The sequence below is a fragment of the Sceloporus occidentalis genome, unplaced genomic scaffold (assembly GCF_023333645.1).
Source record: "Sceloporus occidentalis isolate IW3139 unplaced genomic scaffold, rSceOcc1.0.p SCAF_4, whole genome shotgun sequence".
In the NCBI taxonomy this organism is placed as follows: domain Eukaryota; kingdom Metazoa; phylum Chordata; class Lepidosauria; order Squamata; family Phrynosomatidae; genus Sceloporus; species Sceloporus occidentalis.
The window spans coordinates 75,245,979-75,271,032 of NW_028316984.1; the positions used below are offsets into that span (position 1 = coordinate 75,245,979).

The 25,054-nt window shown below is 41.2% G+C and overlaps 1 protein-coding gene across 2 annotated transcripts in view; it reads right to left on the reverse strand.

Moving 5' to 3' along the window:
• Positions 1 to 1,213: 1,213 nt before the first annotated feature.
• LOC149314004 (E3 ubiquitin-protein ligase MARCHF4-like) overlaps positions 1,214 to 25,054 on the reverse strand; it is a 180,396-nt gene continuing 156,555 nt past the window's right edge. For both annotated transcript variants that reach the window (XM_089520345.1, XM_089520344.1), the window contains exons 3-4: positions 20,662 to 20,854; positions 1,214 to 4,336 (exon numbers count right to left, since the gene is read on the reverse strand). In XM_089520345.1, the coding sequence (XP_089376471.1) occupies positions 3,975 to 4,336; positions 20,662 to 20,854 (555 nt within the window). In that variant the 3' untranslated portion in view covers positions 1,214 to 3,974. The remainder of the gene's footprint in view (positions 4,337 to 20,661; positions 20,855 to 25,054) is intronic.

A 25,054-nucleotide genomic window follows, 5' to 3' on the forward strand; every position in this document is an offset into this window, starting at 1 on the left:
GAACATCCCCTTAGACTCCTAGATTCCTTTCATATGTTCTGCTGTCTAGCCAGGTGTCAACTATCCTATACTTGTGTATTTCATTTTTTTTCTAAGTGTAGTATCCATGAATAATTATTACACTTATTATTCATGAATATCCATGAATAATTGAGACCTGACCATATTCTCATCTCTAGAGTTTGCAAAAACTGGCTGAGTGTTTGGTTTTTTTGGACTACAAATCATAGAATCCTTCAGTTAGCATTGCTACTAACAGGCTGCAAGCTCAACAGCTCTGGAACCATGCTGGATCTCCTAGTAGTGGCCCTGCTTTGCTCATGAGCAGAAAGGTAGGCCTTATGCAGGGTATTTTTAGACACCCACTTTGGAACACAATGATTTTATTTATTTTAGAGAGGCTGTGCTTGCTCTTCTAAGCTTGGTAGCATTCGAGCAGTTCTCTGTCCACAGTACAACCCTGCACTAGTTTCAGGCCATGCCACAAACAAAAAAGAAAAAAGAAAAAGAAAAAAGGAGGACTTCACTACTTTTCACATGATAATTCATCTGACAAAAATGGGAGGGGGGAGGTTGAGCTCAGAGTAGCACCTATAATATGGGGACCTCTGTAGCTACACCTTTGTTCTGAGGATGATAAATGCATACACCCGAGTGCATTTATCAAATTGGACTTAATAAATGTTTAACAAATTTCCATTGGTTCTGTTGGTTTACACTCATTGGCAGTAGCACTGGAAGTAGGCCACTGACACCAGTGTGCACCTAGTTAGGACTGTACTTGCAGTTCATGTGTGCAACCACATGGTTAGAATTGAAGAGGGCATCTTACTTGTGAAGACTTGGGGGGCCTCTCACACTATGCAGCTATAGCATTATGATTCCACTTTAACTGCTATGGTTGCATCCAATGGAATCCTGGGATGTGCAGTTCAGGGCGGAGCCATTAGCATTCTCATCCAGAGGCCTCCTCTGGTGCCTCTGACCAAACTACAAATCTCAGGATCCCATAGGAAGCAGCCATGGTAGTTAAAGTGGAATCATAGTGCTATAATCGTGTAGTGTGAAAGGGACCTTATGTAGCAGCTAAACAATGAAGAAGGTCATTATTCACATTGTTAATGAATTAGTCAATTAAGCATATACAAGTTTAAAATGTCTGAAAGAAGTGACAACTCTAGTAGGAGCTGCAATTTGCAGCAATTTGTCACAGTATAATGAGCAGGGTGAGGAGTGAATTCCAAGTGGAAAAGGCACAGTCAAGAAGCAAACACATTTTGATTTTCCAGTTCTGAAGCAAATAGTTTCAACGATAGTAGGCTGGACATACCCTTGAATACTATTTTTAAAAAATACTGCCCAGCATCCTTCCCATGACAAATGAGGTGTCAATTATGTTAATAATTATGAAAGACCATGGCCCCAGTATGTTCCAAAAACATGCTGCCCATATATTTCAGAGATATCACAATGGTTCTGGCTAAACTGCAGGCAGGACAGTCATCTGCTGGAAATGGATGGCCAGCTCATGATTTCCTACTTTAAGCAGGAAGATACTCTCCAACTGTCCCAATTTGGCAGACAGTCCTGATTAATTTTCTGTTGTCCAGTTTCTTCATTTGCTTTTAAAATGTCCTAGTTTTGCTCACATCCTCTCACTTTCTGTCTTTGTCCTCAGCTTACTTCAGTTGCTGCAAACTGAGTTCAAAGTGAAAAAGTAATTTGCACTCAACCCAGCAGGAGGGAGAGGAGAGGGCAGAATCTTCCCTAAAGGCTCAGGCAAAAGCAAACTGCTGCACCCTCTCCTAGTCTCTGTGTCTTGCCTCATTAGCAACTTTTGCCATATGAATGACACTCTGATGTCACTTGGCCATAAGTGTCCGGACTTTCATCTGTGAAATGTTGGAGGGTATGCCCCTGTATGATTCTATGACCAGGTTGACAGCTTGAGGTCAGGTTTGGATGCTGCTGCAGTATTTCCATGAAAGAACTCAGTGTGGAAATGATACTGTTTAAAGATATCATCCCCCATGTGTGGAACCAAGCAAGTCAGGGCCACAAGGGACTTCCTACTAAGGGAATATGTGAGCTCCATATCATCAAATTAATTATATAGCAAGTTTTCATGTCCAGGTTTTGATTCATCACAACATGGTTCAAACAGGTTTTTACATAGTGCTCTAGGATGTAGCGAGTCCCAGTCTAAAACTAGTCAAAGCATCCATAGTTTCCTTCAGCACACACAGATCTGGTGAGCATGTCATATATTATATGGCATGGTCACCAGATGTCATATATTACCAGTCCACTATAATTTAAAGCACTTTGGCTTGGAAATACTGTAATTTTTAGTGGTACTTGTGAAAGTACCAGCAGAAAAAAAGATGTATTTATGTAACATCCAGGGCATACACTACAGACCAATATCATTTATATCAGTGTAGTGATGATGGCTTCTTCCAAAAAATCTTGGCAGTGGTAGTGTGGTAAGAGGTCTTACTTAGCAATTTCTGATCCAAATCAAAAAAGCAGTCCTTGAGTCCCTTGTAAGGGGAGACAAGAAAAGTTAAATCAGATTTACTATGCACTCCTATGCACGTTTACTAAGAAATAAGACCCACTACATTCAGTATGCATTACTGCCTGGAAGGTATGCATAGGATTAGAGCAGAGGCAAGCCATTTGTGGCTGTCCAGTGACACTGCACATGGCAAAACATGATGGGTTTTGTAACCAACAACATCTAGAAGGCCATAAGTTGCCCCTTTCCAGATTAGAGCTAAAATCCACTGTGTGAATGACACTTAAGGCTCCCTTCTAATCTCTGTAAAAAGCTCTTAGCTAGGCAACTTAATGTGGGAGCCAAGGGAATGCAAGGGTTGACATATATGTTGTTTTGCAGCTCCCAATAGCTCTGTGACCAGCATAGCCAGTGGTGAAGAATGCTGGGAGGCGCAGTCCAATAACGTCTCTGAAACTTGACTTAACCCACTCCTGCTTTAGCAAAATACAGCTACTTGTGAACTGTGGAGTAGTGAGACACACAAACAAATGTTAAAACCAATCAACTTGCATGAGTCTGTGACAAATTACAGAACCAGAATGAAAGGGAAAGGCCCAGCAAGAAATTCAATAGGAGACAATCTCATTTCCCCAAACCTGCAAAACAAATAGTGTCTGCTAAGAAAAAAAATCAAGAGGCTGTACCTTTCAGTGATGAATGGCATAAATCATCTCCCAGTGCGGCTTGTGCTTTGGACATTGGTAGAAATGTTTGCGTCTCAAACAAAAGTGTCCCCCTCCCCATAGCACACCCTCAAAAAGCTCTAAAATAGTCATGTCTGAGGAGGGCAGATTTGTATGTATTTTATGTGTAAAAAAACCTAGGAAGAGTCTTTACTTGTATAAAATAACATTAGCAATAAACTGACTGCCTTTTCAGCTCAAACATCCTGTGGCTGCACAAAATAACATAGGGCCACAGGATAATTTATGCATTCAAATACTTGAACCCCTGGTTAATACAGTTTGAAAAATACACTGTTTCCTTCTTTCTTTCTTTCTTTCTTTCTTTCTTTCTTTCTCTTTTTGATATTTCTGTAGGCTTGTATGTGTATGTGTGTGTTTCTGTAAAATGCTTCAAATAAGAACAGCTGTACTTCCCTGACCCCTCCCCCCCCCCAACAAGCCTTTTTGCCCTAGTTCAAGCTCTGGTAGTCTGTATTGCACTTGTTTTGTCATACTTTCTGGTAACTAGACAAACTGTGAAACCTCTTTTCAGCATGTGTGCGCAGCTCTGCCTCTGCCTTCCTTTGCTGGCCAAGGGCCTCTTGTGCAGCTGCAGAGGACCAGGGGTGGGTGAGGGTGGATTATGGGGCAGAGGGTGTAAGGCATACCACGCTGCCTCCCCCCACCCCACTTGAAGAGTTCCTCTCCCACTCCATGTTGCAATAAGGCCTCCTGAATTCCTTCGTTCAGACCGTCGTGACTCTCATGACAAGCTCTCTGTTTGTGCTAGAGTGGTTTCTCTGTTCATGAGGCCTCAGATGGCTGAGTATATGCAAGATGGTATAAGCACAGTGGTGGTCAGACAAGGTGCCTGTGGTGTGACTTGTTCCTCGGACCACACTATCACCTGGGACAGAGTTGCTAGTTGTACCACCCGTGGAAGAGGAATGGTTGGTTTGGGAGGAGGTTCGTTGGTTGGTCCGGGTCCCTGTTTTTTGATCCTCCAGGTCCTTTGTTTTGTCATAGTTCAGCACTTTCCACTGTTGATTGACTGCTTGCCACCTTTTAAAAATCCGATACACTGAGGGTCCTTCATGGATTATTAGACCTGTAAAACAAAGGAGCATATAGGTAGAAGGTAGGAGAGAGAATGAGAATGAGAGAGAGGGAACTTAGGAAGAATCTGTGAATCTACTGTTAACTCTTGCCACTGCATATATAGACTCAAGTCTCTCAGGTTTTTGTGTCAGATCCCATAGTCTGCTTCATGCACTACCTTTGCTGCTAAGTGATATCCACATCGTTTTATTTGACATTATAAGACTTGGAAGGGGACCTGTTCTAAATTCCATAATTCCTTGTATTAAAATGTCACATCATCAGGCCTCAAGGACACATTCTTTTTACTGAAACAAGCCAAGGTCCCAGTAGACCGGGGGTGGACAATTGTGGTCCTCCAGACATTTTTGCCCAGCAACTCCTATAGTCCCTTGCAATGGGAGTTAGAGGCCAAAACATCTAGAAGGTCATAGTTGCTCACTTCTTTTTTAGACTAGCATTTCCTGCAACTAAGCAGCACCAAGTGTTGAGATGCATAGTGACATACAGAAATTGGTCCCTTTCATGGGTATGTCATTACTGTGGCCATTATGTTGGATGCACTTTTCTAGTATATAATAAGATTGTTTCCTGAGGGAGGATTGACTTCTGAAGAATTGCATGCATGTTCACATTGCCTAGACCTAAAGTAGGCATTCTTACTCTCTGGTCCCTCAGTTGGGAACAAAAATGATCCTTCCTCTTCTATTTCTTTCCCTTTCCCTTTGGAAATTTTATTTAAGTGCATTTTTTCTGGGGACAGAGTCCACAACTTTTACTAAGAACCTATGGCCCCATCCCTAAAAATTAGAATAATCAGCCTAGACTAAAAGAGAAAAAGAGAACGTCTTCCTGAAAATAAAAATGAAATAAAACATGGCAGCTTTTGTAAATTTAGATGCATATACATATATGTATATTATGGATCATCTTGCTTAGTGTTTCACAAAACCCCATGCAAAGTACATAGGTGTAACGTAGGGGAGTCTCAATTTGCATTGCCCCAATTTCTGACATTTCAAATTTACAATGTTTCTCAATAAATAAATAAATACATATATGGAAGTCTCACAAATAATGTGTAATGGGCCCTTGCCATATGCAGGGATCCATTCCGGACCCCCCCCCCCCCCCAGCGTAAGGCAAAAAATGCAGGACCTCAAGTCCCATTTGTATGAATGGGACAGGCTCCCACACACTCCCGCACATTCATTCTATGGGGCTTTGCCATTCGTGTGACCTTGAGTCCACATATGGCAAGCCTGCGTAGGATGCGAGCACACTGTATCTGCCAGGGTTTGGCTCCAGGACCCCCTGTGGATAACAAGATCTGTGGATGCTCAAATCCCATTATATACAGTGGGGTAGTAAAATGGTGTCCCTTATATAAAATGGTAAAACCATAGTTCATTTTTTGGAATTTATTTTCAAAAAATATTTTCAAACCATAGATAGTTGAATCTGTGGATACAGACTCCGTGGATATGGAGGGCAGACTGTACAGTTGAGGCAAGAGAATGAGAAAGGTGGGATGAACAGCAATGCTGTTTGGAGTTATGGGAAATTATCGCACTGCGTTCTGAGACCGTTCTCATCACGTGATGAGAACGGAACGCATTTGAGTATACCGCACGTATGTGTTCCAATCGGGTTCTCAGAACACTTAAATGTGTTCCAAATGTGTTCCAGGAGGGTACAGATATGAATGTGTTCCCAGAGAGCTGAAACGTGATGAGAACGTTTCAACAGAGGTGTGTGCAATATTCTTATCTGTTCTCAAATCCGTTCTCTCATTCCTCCGTCTCCTGATTGGCTGAAAGAATGACAGGCAGGGAGGGAGGCAGGCAGGCGAGCGACTGCAGTGAGGGAAGGTGTGTGTGTGTGAGGGGGGAAAGAAGGAGGGAGGGAAGGGAGGAAAGTTGGGACAAGTGAGAGAAGAGGAAAGAAGGGAAAGAGAGAGAAAGAGAGAGGGAAACAGGGGGGCCAGAGCAGAGAGCAAGAGGGAGAGGGTCTGGCTGCTTCTGCGGGGGCCTCTAGTGTCATGTCCAGCGGGGCTCCTGTGCTGGCAGCCTGCAGGAGGCAAGGATGGCAGGGATGCCCAGGACCTTCTCCTCCTTCCCTCCAGGAAGGAACCCACAAAAGCTCCTCTGTTTGGAGCAACACACAAAAGCAAGCAAACAACTCCCAGAATTCCATAGCAAAGAGCCAGACAAGAATTAAAGCGGGGAGGGAAGCTCACAGGCCCCACCTGGAATATTGTGTCCAGTTCTGGGCACCACAATTCAAAAAGGAGCGTGTCCAAAGGAGGGCGACTAAAATGGTGAAAGGTCTGGAAACCATGCCCTACAAGGAACGACTTAAGGAGCTGGGGATGTTTAGCCTGGAGAAGAGAAGATTAAGAGGTGATATGATAGCCCTGTTTAAATATTTGAAGGGATGTCACATTGATGAGGGAGCAAGCTTGTTTTCTGCTGCTCCAGAGACTAGGACCCGGAGCAATGGATGCAAGCTCCAGGAAAAGAGATCCCACTTCAATATTAGGAGGAACTTCCTGAGAGTAAGGGCTGTTCGACAGTGGAACACACTCTTTCCTCAGAGTGTAGTGGAGTCTCCTTCCTTGGAGGTCTTTAAGCAGAGGCTGGATGGCCATCTGTTGGGGATGCTTTGATTGTGATTTCCTGCATGGCAGAATGGGGTTGGACTGGATGGCCCTTGTGGTCTCTTCCAACTCTATGATTCTATGATTCTATGAAGGCACACATTACATGCGCACACACACAGGAGGCAAAAGGCTGACAAGCAGCCAAAATGGGGAATTGGGATGACAGCAGAGGACTCTTCTTTTCTAACCGGTTTAAAGAGCTGCTATGGCTGCCGGGGCTCTGCCCTTGGCCCAGTCCCCTCCCTGGCAACTTGCTTTTCTTCGGCTTGAAGAGACCTGCATGGAGCTCCTCCTTCTTCCCAGCCTTGCAAAGGAGGTTTGGGATGTAACTTGCAAGGCTCATCTCTCCTCATTTCTCTTTCTCCCTGCCTTCCTCCCGATCCCTCCTTCTTCCCTCCCTTCCCTCCCTCCTCCTTTCCCCCCTCTCTCTCTCACACACACCCCTTCCCTCACTGCAGTCGCTCGCCTGCTTGCTTTCCTGCCTCCCTGCCTGTCATTCTTTCAGCCAATCAGGAGACGGAGGCGGCCTTGGTGGAATATGTTCTCGGAATGGTTTCAGGAATCGCTGTGCGGTAAAATGCAGTTCTGATCACGTTCTGATCACGTTCTAGTTTACTAATGCAGTAATATCTGTTCCAGGAACGTTCTCATCACGTCATGATAGGAACGTTCTCAGAACGCAGTGCGATAATCTCCATGGTGTGATGTTTTGAGTGTAAAGAAAAGATAACTAGACTTTTAATATATATATATATATATATATATATATATATATATAGGTTGCAGGAGAGGGGGAGAGGGAGAGAGCAATGACAGCCTTGGTGCTGCTGGAAGGGAGAGATTTCCATTCCATGCTTAGAATGGGAAGAATAAGGGGGAGGAAGAAATTAGAATATTGTCATCACTTGGAGGAAGGGATTTCCTTTGCCTGTTTAGAAGGGGATATGAGGGGGAAGAAGAATCTGCAATTTTGGAGTTTTGATGTGACTGAAAGACGATTCACATGCTTATAGGGGTGGGAAGTGAGCAACTAGAGCCTGGTTTCTTCGTTTCATATGCCTGTTGGAGGAGGCAGACCAGGATGTACTGCCTATCTCTGTCTTGATGTGCTTTTTCCATCTGGGAAGCTTGCTGGAGAGGGCACAGAAGAACATAGTTGTCACCAATTGCTCTCTGCCTTGGCACTCCTCTGAAGAGGAACTGTCCTCTAATGGCAGCTCAGTCCAGCTGAGCCACCCTGGGATCAGCAGTTGCTGCTTCTACTGTTCCTTCTAGAAAGCATCTGCACATTTATCTAGCCTGGAAAAGACAGGTTCTGGTATTTTATGTTTTAAACCACTTTAAATTTGGTGGTAAGTTGAGTAAAAATCACTAGCTCTGTGGCTACTTCAGCTTCACTGGAACACATTCCCTTGATCTCTAATGATTTCCTGGTAGAATTGACCCCCCACATTACCTCAGTGTCAGTTTATGAGTCCAGGAATACAACTCCAAACTGACACCCACCTCTATAATTATCTTCTTATTTTTGGGGTTGGGAGCTGGCTGGCATCAAGGCATTGGCTAGCTTAAAGCCACCTAAGGGAGCTCATGGCAAAAATGAATTTCACAACAAGAGACTTTAAGATTCACTTCTTTAAGACAGAATTAATGCATTTTGAAACTGCCATGGCTCCTTCCTATGGAAGCCTGGGATTTGTAGAGAGGGCTAAATATCCCACAAAACTACAAATCCCAGAATTCAGAATAGCGTTGAGCCATCACAGTTAATGCAATGTCAAACTGCATCAATTCTGCAATGTAGATGCAGCCTAAGTAACATCCTGAAGCAATATATATTATATTCTTTCATCATATGGGCAGCCTCATATAAATCACCACCCCTTCCATTAGTTGTTGGAAGGAATTGTGCAAAACAGAGAAGTCTGCATATGCTGCCTTGATTTACCAACAGAGTGCTCAATTTGCTAGGCGTTCATTAACAGCTTTGTGCCATTCCTGTTCAGAGAGGAGAAGGGTGCCATCATGGATGATTTGCCTTGTGGGAGAAGTGGAATAGACAGAGAAGGAGAGGAAACATCACTTCTCACTTGTCTGGTCAGCTATGATGCACAAGAAAGTGAAGAAGAGAGCTAGAAAGGACCACAAAGAATGAATGCTCCACAAGAATGTACTTCTTACATATCTCTACTTTGCAATTGAAAGTCCTCCATTTGAAAGATGGTCAGAGGACAGGATTCTTTTGGAAAGTATCTTCTGTTTGAAAGGTTGTCCATTCCAAGTCTGGCCTAAGGATCAAGAACCACAGAAAAACAAGACAGCGGTCTTGAAGTTGCCCTTTCAGAGTTGTTGTTATCCACCCTTGAGTCAATCTCAACTGTAGTTTTTGTGGGTTTTTTGGACTATGTGGCTATGTTCCAGAAAAGTTTCTTCTCAGCTGATGGCGATCTTGTAGATGAGACATTTCCAAGACTCCCTAGGCTCCACTGCTCTGCTTAGGTCCTGCAAATTCATGCCCATGACCTCCTTAATAGAGTCCATCCATCTAGCATGTGGCCTTCCTTTCTTTCTGCTTCCCTCCACCTTTCCTAGTATTACTGTTTTTTCCAGTGATTTGTGCCTCCTCATGATGTGGCCAAAACACGACAGCTTCAGTCTAGTCATCTTGGCTTCCAGAGAGATTTCTGGTTTGATCTGCTCTAAGACCCATTTGTTTGACTTCTTGGCTGTCCATGGTAACTTCAGCACTATTCTCCAGCACCACATCCCAAATGAGTTAATTCTCTTCCTATCTGCTTTCTTAACTATCCAGCTCTCACATCCATACATGGTAATAGGGAATACAATGGATTGTATGAGTCTAACTTTTGTGCTCAGTTGTATGCCTTTACATTTTAGGATATTTTCTAGTTCTCTCATAGCTGCCCTCCCCATACTTAGTCTTCGTATGATTTCTTGATTGCAGTCCCCACTCTGATCAATATTTGATCCCAGGTATGAAAATTCTTTTACTATTTCTATTTCCTCATTGTCTGTGTAAATTGTCTGTGGTCATTATGTTTGTTTTCTTTATGTTCAACAATAAGCCTGCCTTTGCACTTTCCTCCTTGATCTTCCTTAGTAGTTGTTCCAAGTCTGTGATGTTTTCAGCTAGTAGTATGCTGTCCTCAGCATATCTTAGATTGTTGATATTCCTTTTTCCTATTTTCACTATAAACACCAGTATAAAACCAGTATATACCCCACACACCTCCATGCCACCATTCACTTCTTATCACAAATATTAATTCACTTCTTATCACAAATATTAATGAGCAGGTTGATTCAAGGTTTTTATCCCTATTAAAATCATATTTGTTTTGCCTTTTAAAATTATATCTGTGTAGGATTCTATGCAATTAATAATTTGATATTGATAGCTGGGCTAATGCACCAACTGAGCACCTGTTTTCCTAGATAAATCTGGCTTCAAAATATTTACTAAAAGTGCAAAAAATAACTTTGTTTTCCTTTGCAGTTGCTGGGATCCAAATTACTTATTGATTTCTTAGCACTGAGCCTAGGAAGCTGTAAAATTAAAAAGGAACCAAGCAGAGGAGTGGGTGGGCAGAGGGAAATAATCATGCCAATGCACTGGCAGTTGCAAGAGGTGAAGAGTGAGCAAGGGAGTCTATCAGTTTAATGGCCATTTGCAAGAAGCTCCAAGATTGCATCAAGATAAATTTGAGTTGTTTTGAATTCAGTAGAGAGGAGGATTCCTCAAGCAGCTACAAAAAGTTTTGCTGAGGAATAATACAAGGTTCCAAAATTCAGAAACAATTCTCATTTTGATTCTTAGGTAAGATAAACCAGAAGGCAAAAACCACACAGGATGCTACAGCTAGGAATGTGGGAAGGAATTTCCTACTGGCATCAGTTGGTGATCTTTTCCCTAATATTTCTCACTCTATGGAGGAAGCGAATTTAATGAAGGGGGACAGTCTTGGTAAGAGCTGGCTCTTACCCACATTTCTGATTAATAAAATTAGTGGGCCGCTTGTGCCCCCCCCCCCGATGTTGTTGTACTATGACTGCAACTCCCATCATTCTACACCACTGTCTATTGTCTAGAGGGCCAAAGTTTGGATGTTAAGACATTACAAGTATGTAATAACATTGCCTCTAACACAGTACTTTTTATTGTAGTGAGGGTGTAACAAAGTTACATTTTCAAAGCAAGACAAGTAGGAACATAATTTTTTAAAATTACAGTGGGCCCTTAGTCTCTACTGGGATTTGGTTAAGGACCCCCCCCCCCCCCCCATGGATACTAAAATCAGCGAATGCTCAAGTCCCATTATATAAAATGTTGAGATAAAATGCTGTCTCTTATATAGAATAGCAAAAATCAAGGTTTACTTTTTGGGTGTTGTTGTTGTTGTTATTTGGTAGGGTGCATATTTTCAATCCAGGGATGATTGACTCTGTGGATACATAATCTGTGCATATGGAGGGCTGACTGTATTGGTCAGACTTCTGTTAGGGATTGGCATATGTATGCACATGGATGTCCTTTTTCAGGTGCTTTGGGGGTTGATATTCCTTTCCTGAATCTGCACTGTCCAAAGCACTCCCCCCTGAACTTTTTGTAAAACTCCTGAAGCTGACCTGCATGGCTATTTTATGCAATCAGGCAGGATCGGAGAAGTGTCTGACTATCTCCCCATAACATGTTACAAAATGTTCATATCAGGACTGAGATCCATTGGAGTCCTTCAAGGGTCTCAGTACTGCTGTAATCATTGTCCACATATCGATATTTATGCTACACTGAGGGAATGTTTGGTTAAGGACAATGTTTTCTAGTAACTTTTAAGGTTGTTTTTGAAAAAGCATTCTATAGGAAACATTTCAAGTTTTGTGCCATTCTGTCATCAGTTCCTAAGAACTGTATTTGCTAGAGTGAGATAATTGGAGGGTATGGTAATTAACAACAAAAATAGCAAGGGAAGCACTCCCAAGGAGACATCCACCCTCATCCTCCCAATGCCTCCATGCCTTCAGCCATCATTTGTATAATCATTTTTGCTCTTTCAGTCATCTGATATGCATGAGGCAAATTGGCACAACCAGAGAAAGACAAACAAGATAATCCATAGGAAAGCTCTGTTGTATGACCAGATTGCCTTGTGCATGGGTGAACCCAAAGACAATATCACATGTGTTAATCAGCCATGTGATGCATAGCACCTCTCTCAGGCCAGTTCTTCTGTTTCTCTTGCTTCATTCTCTCCTTAGTGACTCACTCTCTCACTAGCTCCTGACACTTCTCAGTGTATAACAAAAGATTGTTTCTAGCCCTACTGACCCAGAATGTCACTTGAATCTGCAAACATCAAGCTTCCTTAATTGCCACCTTTACAGATACAGACAGTGAGAAACAGCCATATCTGAACTGCCATTCAATTCTGGTGCCAGGTGTTTGTGGACATGAGTGCTGAAGAGAGTTCTGTCAGCTATAGATCCCAAGCATACATGCATAAATTATTTTCCTATCAAAGGGAAGAGGTGTCCCAACATCCTTCCTGGAAGAATTACCTTGAACTTTCATGCTGTCTAATTCAGTGGCAGAAAACATGTTTTGTATGTGGGAAATTCCCTAGTCAATCCACCATATTTAATCCACGGCAATATCCAAGACAATTTGGAAGAGATTCCTGTCAGACAATCCAGAGAGCTGCTCCTGCCACCAACCAAAACTGACCATGGTCTGACTCAGAATAAAGCAACGTCTTGATGTTCCACTGGATCAACCCATTGAAGGTTCTACAGTCTAGAGCAGGGGTGTGCATGTTGTGACACATGGACTGCATGTGGCCCCAGACCCTACTTTGGTGGCCCCTGAATTCCCCCATCAGTTCCTAAAAGCCTCCCAACACTAGACATAAAAATATGGTAGGTTTTTGGCCAATTTATGCTCTAAAATAATAGAGAAAGCCACCCCCATATGTGGAAACATGTACAGATACCTCCAAACTCACACCAGAACCTCATATTACCCCAAATACCCCTGTTTTGTTTTGCAATGCTTCTGAAAATGGCAAGAGGAAGGGCACATCATCATCATTTATATCCCACTTCTCCCTGCCCAAATTGGGACTCAAAGTGGCTCACAATTTAAAAGAATAATACAATTAAAAACATTCAAAAAGTGAGTATTAAAATAGACTTAAACTATTACAGTATCAAAACATGTTAAACATTAAAAAATAAAGTACAATTTAAAAAGATAAAACCTCTTTAAAGCAGTAAAATTAAAGCAGTACAGCACCTGCTAGCTTTTTATTTAAACACTTTTTTAATAGCTATTCTGAATAAAAAGGTTTTAGCTTGCCGACTGCATGGCAACAAGGAGGAGGCTGTTTTGGTCCTCTATGCTCCCATCCTGGAAGCCTTCACACCCCAGAAAGTCAGCCAATGAATAACCAATAATAAAATGAGAAATACAGCCGGCCCTTCATAACCACAGGTTCCTTATCCATGGATTCAACCATGTACAGGTTGAAAATATTCCAAAAAACCATTGCAATTCCAAAAAAGCAAGCCTTGATTTTGCTATTTTATATTTTTTTAAAAAATAAACGTTTCCTCTTTGATGTGATTGTCAAGTTGTTTCCAAACGTAGGGGGTGGTGCTGATCTCCATTACTAAGCCAAGGGACCAGCACTGGACGATATCACACAACGGTTTTTGCAACTCCAATCTGAAGCCACTCCGGGTCCAACCATGCGAATTCACGTTATAACGTGATTATCACACGTGATTGCTTTCTATGGGGGGGGGGGGTCATTCCGAGCAGGATCCAAAGTCAATCCAAAGTGACTCTTGATTTTTGTGAATTCGGTAACAAACAAACTCAGAAAAATTGTTTCCAAGCTCATTTCGATTTCAATCTGAATTGGTCTGGTGTGGAATGCAACTTTGCTTCTGTTCCTGTACAACCCCGCAAACCTCCAAGGTAGCAAATTTCTCATGATGCAGCGCTGCAATTTTGCCCCATTTGCTTCCTGTACTCCTTTAAGAACGGAGGACACATTTGGATGTTGCAGGAGGGATGGGGAACTGACAGAGAGGACACGTTGGAGGAAACAGGGGATGCATGGAGGGAAGGCTGACACTGAAGACACAGAAGACATTCAGAGGAATCCAGGGAGGCATGGAGGGAAGGCTGACACTGAGGACACAGGAGACATTCAGAGGAATCCAGGGAGGCATGGAGGGAAGGCTGACACTGAGGACACAGGAGACATTCAGAGGAATCCAGGGAGGCATGGAGGAAAGGGTGACACTAGTACACAGGAGATATTCAGAGGAATCCAGGGAGGCATGGAGGGAAGGCTGACACTGAGGACACAGGAGACATTCGGAGGAATCCAGAGAGGCTTATAGGGAAGGGTGACACTGAGGACACAGGAGACATTCGGAGGAATCCAGAGAGGCTTATAGGGAAGGGTGACACTGAGGACATGTTTGGATGTGGCTGTATGTATACACATGGCGGGAGTTATGGGCATTGCTAAATTGTTGAAATAGAGGAAATAGAGTAAAAAATTAGAATAAAATAGAAAGGGAAGAAGAAACGTAAAGCTATAATTCATGTGAGGCTAGCATTCACTTGAAACTGGAACCAGGAAGTGGCCCCCTTCTTCACCCCAGACGTGCAAAGGTTCACGATGTGTTCAGACCCCCACTGAGCATGCGCATGGGTGCCAATTCGAATAGCCGAATCCACATGGTATGTGCTGGTGTGATAATTTAATGTGCACTCGCTCTGCTTTGCCTCAGGAATGAACACAATTTCGTTCTTCACGTGTGACAATCACGTGAATTGCCTTGGATTCGAATTGACTGTGCTTCTCCTTCCCTTCGGAATGGCTTTGGAATGGAGTTCCAATTTCACGTGTGATAAACTCCATTGTCAATGACATCTTCATGATCACGTGGCCAGCATGACTGAACAGAACACTGTTACCATCCCACCAGAGGTACATATCCTGTTACATTGTGTGGGAGAAGAAGGAGTTCAAATTAAAACAATGTTTTATTTAAGCAAATTCAATATTTAATTCAATGCATGTGTAAATTTCATACATAAAAAAGTTTGGGAAGAGGAGGAGGCATCAAGGCATCCAAGTCTTGTGTCTCCCTTGAGCAACTCTTGTGTTCCACTGGTGGTCCTGCCTCACCATTTGAGAACCACTGACCTACTCTTCTATTGCATTTAGAGGCCCAGAGCTCTCAGAATTAATAATGTTACCTTCTCAAATACTTAAAAATCACAAGCCATGTTGTTCTGTTGCTTCTTCCCCATCCAAGGCCACTAGCCAACAGTTCTAGCATTCCTAGACACACAACAGAAAACCTGAAGTGGCTCAATCAACAGGTTATCCAAGACATTCTCACAAACCTGGCCTGGATCAAACAATGGATCTGCTGCAAAAATTACATGCTCCAGGAATGGCTTTGACCAATTTTGGGCAATTTCCAAAAGTGGGGTTGGAAGAGCTTTAGGGGGTTCACTGGTCATAAAAAGTCCTAAGGGCCACATGATGCCCATGTGCCCCAAATTGCTCAATGGACTCTTCTTATTTGAGGCAGCTCCCTTTCTTTCTTTAAGTGCGACAAGGGAGGGGAGGGCAGCAAAAATATTGCAGACATTGGTTTTGAAGATGCAAGGAGTCTAGGAAGTTTCCCATTACTTGCTGTAGTGTTTTAAAAATGGTTCAGTGCTACACATTGTTAAAGAATCTGCTCTTAGCATCACACATTACAGTGTACACATTACAATTACTTTGTAATTACTTTTAATTGCTCCATTGGCAGATAAGGCTTAGAACTGATAAGAGATATAGGACTTGACTTGTAAGAGACTTGATGAAATGAACAAAGTGGTGATTATATTATTCTTTTGTGTTTTTATAATCCTTCTATATATTAAACAAAATTCAGTCATATAAAACCTGTTAATGCTTTCTTTTTGCTCTTGCTGTTTTTGTTTCCCCATATACTTTTTTATACGGTCATCCTTGTTATAATTATTGAGTGTGGCATGATCTTGTGTAAAATGCATTGCCTTTGTATCTATAACACTTAATGCTTTAAAAAGAGAGAGAGTGGCATGAAGCTTGAAAAATTATTTTCAGATTGCTGCTTTAAAAAGCCCTTTAAATAAAAATATAAAAGTAAATAGGAAATGTGACTTGTTACATTAGTGAAATAACTTTTCTTGCTTCGTTATATCTCTGTTGGAGAGAGAGAGAGAGAGAGAGAGAGAGAGAGAGAGAGAAATAACTCCAAAAAATAACAAAATACAAGAAATATGGTTACCTGTAATGGTGACAGATAGCCAAATTGCCTGTATTTATTATTTATGTTTTATTTATTCTGGAGCTCTGATTCCTACAACCAAGCCCTAGGGGGCTCAAGTTTACTATGTTCCCATGAGGGCAAATACAATCTCCCTTCCATCCACAGCCACATAGTATCATGGACTGTGACTGTGCAATTGTTGTATGGAGTGTGATTGTGACATTGCAGGAATCCAAGATCATCCCTTGCCCCCAGTTCTTTTCTGGTTCATTTTAAGTTAATGAACAATAACTCCTAGCATGTCTGTCTCATTCCAAAGGCTGACTGGCTGCAGTCCCTACTGACAAAACCTTTTCATGTTCTTTTGCAGGATGTGTGAACATCTTGCTTGGCAGAATATGGTACAGAGGTTATTCTACACCATTGATTCCCAAACTTTGGTCCTCCAGATGTTTGAGTCTTCAACATTTTCAGTCGTGGGGGATGAAATATCCCAAAAGCCTCAGCCAGCTTGGCCAACAGTCAGGACTTCTGGGAACTAAAGACCAGAATATCTGGAGGACCAAAATTTGAGAACCATTATTCTACACAATGCATTGCACAGAAATGAGGAGGGGATGGAAATGGTGGTGGTAGAGAGGTGGCATCAGTGTAGTTTATGATCTTCAAGAATCGCCATACCTCTACAGCAAGGCAATCTTTCCTCCCCCACAAGCATGCTGTGTGCCACCTTGTCCTGAGGCTGGTTTTTTTCTGTAAAAGCTTCCATTTCAGAAACCGAGGGGGAAAAGTGGAGGAGAGGGTGGGTGTGGAAGTTTATATTCATTTCTTTTGTACACTTCCTCCCAAGTATGTTCAGAGCCACTTCTCTCCCATCAAGATGGGAGAAGAGGGAATTTGCCACTCTTGTTAAAAGCAACCAGGCTTCTGTGGAGTCAAAGGCTTTCATGGCCGGCATCCATAGTTTTTTGTGGAGTTTTAGGGCTATGTGAACATGTTCTAGAAGAGTTTCTTCCTGAAGTTTCACCAGTAGCTATGGCTGGCATCTTCAGAGCATTCTCTGAAGATGCCAGCCATAGACGCTGGCGAAACATCAGGAAGAAACTCTCCTAGAACATGGCCACATAGCCTGAAAACCCCACAAAAAGCCAGGCTTCTGTTCCTTGCCAGGTTCCTCTACATTTATCACACAATGACATGGCTTTCCCAGTGCTGTGCCACTGTTGGATCATTTGGAACTCAGTTATTATCCCACTTGAAATAATCCATTAATGATCTATCATGCTATGGTTTAGTAACCACTTTGGATATTTTATTCTATTTTGTTGTGATATTGTTGTGAGCATGGTTTGGATGTGGTTTCTAGTCAGACTATTTCCAGACACTGGGATTCATGAGATTTCTCAAAAGAGCTGCTGTATGTTTGCTCTCTCCAGGTGCTAACTGTTATGGACAACTTCAGGGCCTCTACCCTGCTCTGAGAAATTTTACCTTGTGCTCCCTTCCCTTCCTTAGTTAACTTTGAAGCAGACTTCAACTGAGCAGTCTGTCAATGGAAGACCCTTTCAAACAGAGAACTGCTCACTGACAGCCATTCAGACAGAGGATGAGGATTTACTTCCTCACACACATAGCCTTTCACAAACAGTGTGACAGCCCCTGCTGCAGCCAGGCACAGCACAAAAGGAAAAAAGATTGGGAAGGAGAAGGAAAAAAAGTATATGAAACGGAAACGGAAACATCACACTCTGATCTTTCAGTGTAATCAAAACACGGTGTTTTCTTCTCCTCCTGCCATACATATCACTATGGAGAAGCTTATTTTGCTTGGTTTTGTATCCATCTCATGGATAGGAGAATACTCATCTCCCACTGACAGATGAGCTAAACAGCTGCTCCCAACCTTTCCTGCTTCATCAAAGCCACATTAATCATGTTACTTACTGGCAGCTACCAGCCACCCACCTGCTCTCTGTTCCCGTTAGCATCCAAAAGGATTATAGTTACCTCTTCTCAGTCCCTTGCACAGCCAGATAAAAAGGATGGGAAAGTGGGTGTTCTCCCACCGACCCTCAAGCCTTTATAGGCTTTGGGGCCTTTAGAATCCAAAGAGCAGGGTGTCTACAGACTAATTTGATTAGATACCATGTTGCAGTAGACAAAACTCTCCTTTGGTGAAAATCCACTGCCATTGGCTAGGGGAGGGGGATGCTTACTCACTAGCAGCATCTCATTTAGGGCACCAGGAGAAATTTGGGTGGGTGGGGGGAGATAAGCATAGAAACGAGATTAAAGACAGGGTTACAACAGAGTATAGGAGCTATGCTAGATCTTATACTGTACCCTTGCAAATAAGGAAGGGCAAGTAAAAATACTTGTAGAAATGTAAAATGCATGTCTTTGGGATAGGTTGTTGTTGTTGTTGTTGTTGTTGTGTGCCTTCAAGTCATTTCCGACTTACAGCGATCCTAAGGCAAATGGTAGAATTCAAAAACATGGCTGTGTTAATCTGGAAAATCAGTATGCAAAGGGATTTTGTAGTACCTTTGAGAGTAACTGAAAGACAGAAATTGGTAGCATGAGCTTTCGGAGACTTGAGCCTACTCTCTCAGATGCATTTGGCAAATGAGCTTTCTTGGGAAATTTCTTCAGAGGGGATTTGCCATTGCCATCCCCTGAGGATGAGAGAATGTGACTTGCCCCAGGTCACCCAATGGGTTTCCATGGCTGAGTAAGGATTCGAGTCCTACTCTCCAAAGTCATAGTTCAACACCCAAACCACTACATCACACTGGCTCTCATCTCTCACAGGAGAGAGAAACAGTGAGGATTATTATTTATTAGTTGTGATTTGGCAGAGAAGGAGTAAAATCACAAGAAGAGCGATAATAACATTATTCTTCTCTTTTCCTAAAGACATACATTTTATATTTTTACAAGCAATCTTACTTGCTCCGCCTTACCATACCATAGACAGACATGTATGTCACAGAGAAAGAAAGTTTTAAAAGAAAAAAGAGTCGTTTTTGCCAATTAATAAAAGCTTCCCTGCCTGTGTGCTTGGAGATGATTCAAAATAACCACTGGCAATAGGCTCATCATGATTTATAACTGTCTTGGCTTCTTCATTTCCCATCCTATTCTGTACAAGAAGTTCGCAGAACATGCTTTAAAATGAGGATACCTGATTGGAAGCTTTCATCAGCTTTTCTTTTCCCAAGATTTATTTTTCCAACACAAGATTCATTATTTTATGCCATTTATTTTATACCATTATACTGAGATTTCTTTATTTTATACGCTTTCCCTTCCAAAATATGGCTGGACTGCAGAATGCAATCCTTTCCATCTTAACTAGAAATCACTTTGTTCTATCTGTTTGTTTTAGCCTGGCACTGTTTGCACCATTACAAGCTAAACAGAATTATTCTCATATGACTGGCTTTCACATGGCTGGCCTCACATTATTCCTCTCCATAAGGTGAGCCATTTCCTATTTTCCTCTATTTTATTTGGTTTGTGTGTGTGCTGGGAATCAGAACAGGAAGCAGTACCTTGATTATAACAGGCATCTTCTGTGACAAGAAAAATGTGGTTAGTACATATTGATTCTTGACATATTAAAATTAGACTTGAACGTTTTTAATTAAATCAGTAAATATCAATCAAATGTGAAGTCTCCTTGGTATATACATAAGAAACACATTATAGAAAAATTTACCACTTTGTGATTCCTAATAATTGTTTTTCTTATTCTGTGGAATTTAGCTTAGCAATGATTATCTGTACTATCTACTATGTACTATGAGGAATATATTTCTATATCTAGTTAGTAGGAATATATTCATAACTAGCTACTAGAGATATAGTTCCACATTTGACCTAAACTGAAGCACTTTCATTGTTTTTTATCTCAAGGAAAGATCTTGAGATGGCCCATGACGATTTATAACAGGGGATCAAAATCATGCAGCCCTCCAGATGTTGTTGGACTATAAGTCCCAGCAGTCTTATCCAGTATAGCCAATGTTGAAAGATGCTAGCTGCAGTCCAGCAACATCTGGAAACTGCATGATTTCCCCCATTGCTTTAGAAGGATAAGAACTGCTGTAATGGACCAGACAATTCACTGGGTGTACAGTAACCAACATGCAACCTACAAAACAGAGCAAATGTGGATGGTCCCAAAGAAATCACCAGAAGTAGTCCTGCTGTATTCAGAATAATGACAGTACTCCCTGTTTATCTCTCCTAAACATCATTTCTTCATACAAAAGGACAGAGATGGCTGCATCCCATACTGACTTTCAGTTTCACTCACCCACCTATACAGACAATGTCCATGAAGCCATACATTCCATAGCAGATCTGGAAGAGCAGGTCTTGGCGTTGCCATTTAGCAGAAGGGCTAAAAGTTGACCAGATGAGCCACGAGATACTCGCAATAAGAAAAAGGGAACCCAAAATGGCTGCTGCTATCTGCACCTTCTCAATGACGGTCAGAGAAATGGCCTGCCACTGCAAAAGAGCAAAGGGATAACAGACAAGCCAAAAGAAGAAGAAGAAGGGTGAGAGAAAGTTATAAATGGGAATTAGTTCCTTAGGCACTGACAACAAATGCTATGTATTAATATCCTAAAACATTTCACACAGGTTTTTGTAATGTAATAGAAGATAACAGCTCTTTAAACAGAATAGACCTGTAGCAGCTTGTGGACCAGAAACAGTTGTAGGAATTGCTTGCCCTTCCCATTTGGCCTACAAGCCAGATGTGAGATAGACCACAGTGGCCTCCAGGAAAGTGCCAGAATATTAACTTCACAAATGCTCTGGCATTAATGCACTCTGTTCTGCTCCCAGTTCTTTTTGATAATATGACAATTTTCTTAAACTATATGACTTGCCTTATTATGGGTGGATTAAGTACACTGTTTTGTTTAGATATAATCAGAGAATCATAAGAACTGGAAGGAAACCTATGAGCTATGGAATCCAACCTTCTGACCAATGCAGGATCTCTAGCTAGATCTTCTGCAGCAGGTAGTCATTCAGCCTCTCTCTCTCTCTCTCACACACACACACAGTATGAGTGTCTTTTTAGCTTTTATTGGTCATGTCCTCCATTTTTCTTGAATGCCTCCATTTTTTAAACTACACACACACACACACACACACACAATCACAATTAATTTTTTTTTTAAAAAAGAACATTTTCCTGAAGACAACCCATGAACGAAACCCCAGCCCCAAGTTCCTTCTAATGTTCACTTGAAATCTGTCCTCCTATAACTTAAAACCATTAGACCTGGTCCTACCCTCTAAGGCAACAGAGAACAAACCAGCACCCACCTCTTTGTGGCAGCCCTTGAGGTGTCGAAAGAATGTGATCATGTCACTCCCCAGTCTTCTCTACACCTTGTAAGAAACCTCAAACATTTAAAAAATCCATTGAGACAGAAAAGCTAGCTCTGAAAAAAGAGAACATGTCCAGGAAAAGAATGGCATATGGTGATCCTGTCCCAAAAAGAGGGCACATCCAGAAAAAGGAGGATGTATGGTAACTCTAACTTAGTTGCTCTATGAAATAGAATGTTTAAGTTTAGAAAATAACTAGGTATCTTGAAGAAGCAAATTCTATACCAAGAAGCCTTATAAAGTAGAGAGAATCTGAAATGCAATTCTTGATCTGTTGTATCAAAGATTCCCAATTTGGGGTTCCCACATCCCCAGTGGGTGCAAGATGGATTTTCAGGGGGTGCGACAAAGAGTGGCTTGTGTCCACAAGTCATCATTCAATTGCTCAATTTAGATTTACATTTTTTTAAAAGTTCAATTTGTGGTTCAAAAATGAGAAATTAGACATTCATCTTCAAATGTAATATTCCTTTTGAAGTTTCTGAATGTAAACATTTTGTTGAGGTGCAAACATTAATCAAACATTTTCTATCCCAGATTTTATCTGGGATAATTGATATCAGGTTTTTTTGCTAAGTTTTTCTCGGCTGTGTGAATAACCTATGTGAACAGACCCAGAATAAACCAGGATAAAAATCTGCATGGCTTGAACATGCTTCAAATACATTTGCATCATCAACTCCATCTTTATGTGAGTGCTGACATATATGAGCAACTGAATTCATAGAGATGTGCATAGATGCAGTTCCATAGTGTGAATAACAAACCTGGAATGCATGAGTGAGATTATTCACATAGTCGTTCTACAAACAACAACATGGGAATGACTCCTGAGTGTCTTGCATGAAAACATGATAATGGCTAGCAGCAGAACAGGTACAACAGGGTTTGGAAAGCTCATTCTGGAGCCCAGTAAGTGCTGTTTAGACTACCTGCATGCCCTCCTGACACATCTTGTATAAATTTCTTTTTAGCTTCCTTTATTTGCAGATGGGATACAGGTGAGCAAGTTTGGTGGGGGGAAAATCAACATTGAGAGGATACCTCTTGGTATATACACATTTTCAGTTACCAAGGCATCAAGTGCCATTTTGCAATTATCTTTAAACAATTTTCCATCAGATTAACCCAAGGACTTAAATCATATCCAATTGCTAGTCCCAGCTGGGGAGACCCACTGAATCAGTGGGATTTACATGAGTATTGACTTTCTATTGAACAGTTGATTCAATGAATACTAGCCAAAGGATTTCAGCTCATATCACAAGAATATGCCCATACCTCCTCCCCTATACACTGCTGGTCCTTTTTCTTTTCGCAGTATGTGTTTGTATTTTTTAAATTCCTACCACAAACCAATGAGATCATTTTTTAATAATTTCCCTTTATTATGTCTCTCTATTCATGTTTCAGATTTTGTTTTCACATGTAAACTTCTGTCTCCCAAGTGAATTATTTTAATATACTGTTATTTCAGCATTCTGCTTTGACTTTGATTAACAATATTTTCCTATTATATTAGCTTAGTTTTCCTTATCAGTCCTTTCAACTTTGCCACATTAGCTCTCCCATTTTTTATTTATATCTGAAGTATCTATCTCATTAAAAAGAAATCCCAAGATAATAGATCAGGAATAAACATACACTTATATTGATTCCAGAGTCTCACAACAGCCTTTACTATTAGATTTGAAACATTATTAATTTCCCCCTTCCTGCTTCCTGACCAAGGCAAACATCTCAGCTGTATCAAACAACCACTATCTTATATTTTAACATAATTCTTAAAACTAATGTTACAAAGTCCTAGAATCTGTTTATCATCTTCTGATCACAATCCAATTGAATTAGAATGCACACACTTTTTTCTGACTATGATTTAGCAACATAATTTAGGAAGCAATCCCCTTGTCCTTCAAATGGTTTCCTTGGGGCATAGGGCTTTTCAGATGTCCTTTCTGGGGATGAAGGGAGAAAGAGAAGTGCCCAGTTCCAGAGAGGGACATCTAACTTCAAATCTTTATCTGCACCTGTGGCATAGCTATGCCACTGGAAGCAGAACTCCAAAGTCAGAGAGGGCAAAAAGAAAACTGGCTAAGGCTGTGGTTCCACAGGCTTTAGAGCATGCCTTCAGTTTTTCAAAATGTCCCTGGAACAGGAGGAAAACTGCAGTAGTTCTGGAGTTGTATGGTTTAGTTTCTTTCTGGAGCAAATACACCCAGGCCTATTTAATTTAGCTGAATCTGTCCATGAATTTAGCTCCCAGAACTCAGATTTTTCCACTCCTTTGAGTTATCAGGTCAGGTTTTCAGGGTCTGCTGTGATATCACAGCAGCTAACAATGTGCCAACCTCCAAGCTAATGACTGTCAGATGAATGATGAAATGCCCTGGTCAGACACTCTGCCATTCCCAGGCACTGAGAGTTACATAGCTGACACACTTGTAAGGGTTAACTAGGTGAAATGAGTCATGGTGACTCTTTTCCATTTCACAATTATTGCTCTATATTCAATTTAACTACCATGACAACATCTTTTAATGGTTTTATATTTTTAACTTAGTATTTTTAAAGGTTTTTACATTTTTATTCATTATATTAATATGGTGTTCCAATGTTTTAAAATGTAACTGTTTTAGTGTTGTTGTTTTTAAGCTTTTGTGAGTCACCTCCGATCCGAGTTGGAAGAAAGATGGCATACAAATAAAATAAATACATGAATGAATAAAAATGAATGAAGTTATGGTATCCTCAAATATGCAGTTTGAGGAGAAGCATTTAAAATCTTCAGCCAGAGAGCTCCTCTCATGCTTCTGTCCAAACTACAAACCCCAGGACTCTATAGGATGCAGCCATAGCTGTTACTTTAGAATCTACATGCTATAATTGTGTTGTGTGAAGGGGCCTGACTCATTAAAGCATATCATGTAATTCCATGGTCAGAAATGAATAGGCTGGATTAACACAAGCTCTGGGAGGAATTCAGATCATCAACAGGAAAGGTGAATAAAATTAATATGCAAAAGCAAAGAGGGCAGGACAAGGAAGAACCAAAGTCTATGGCATGATGTGAACAAACCATTATATTAAATTATACATGCAATAAGGAGATGTCTAAATGATTGTTCCAAGATCCAAGTAATTTGAAATAAAGAAAACACTACCTGTGAAAACTAATTTTACCATATCTTCAGAATTAGGGTGAGTGAATTTGGCAAAAAGCAAGCAAGCAAGCAAGCAAGCAAACAAAAGATCAAATGCATCACCAAAAGGAGGGCAATAATGTTAAAAAAAAAAACCTGC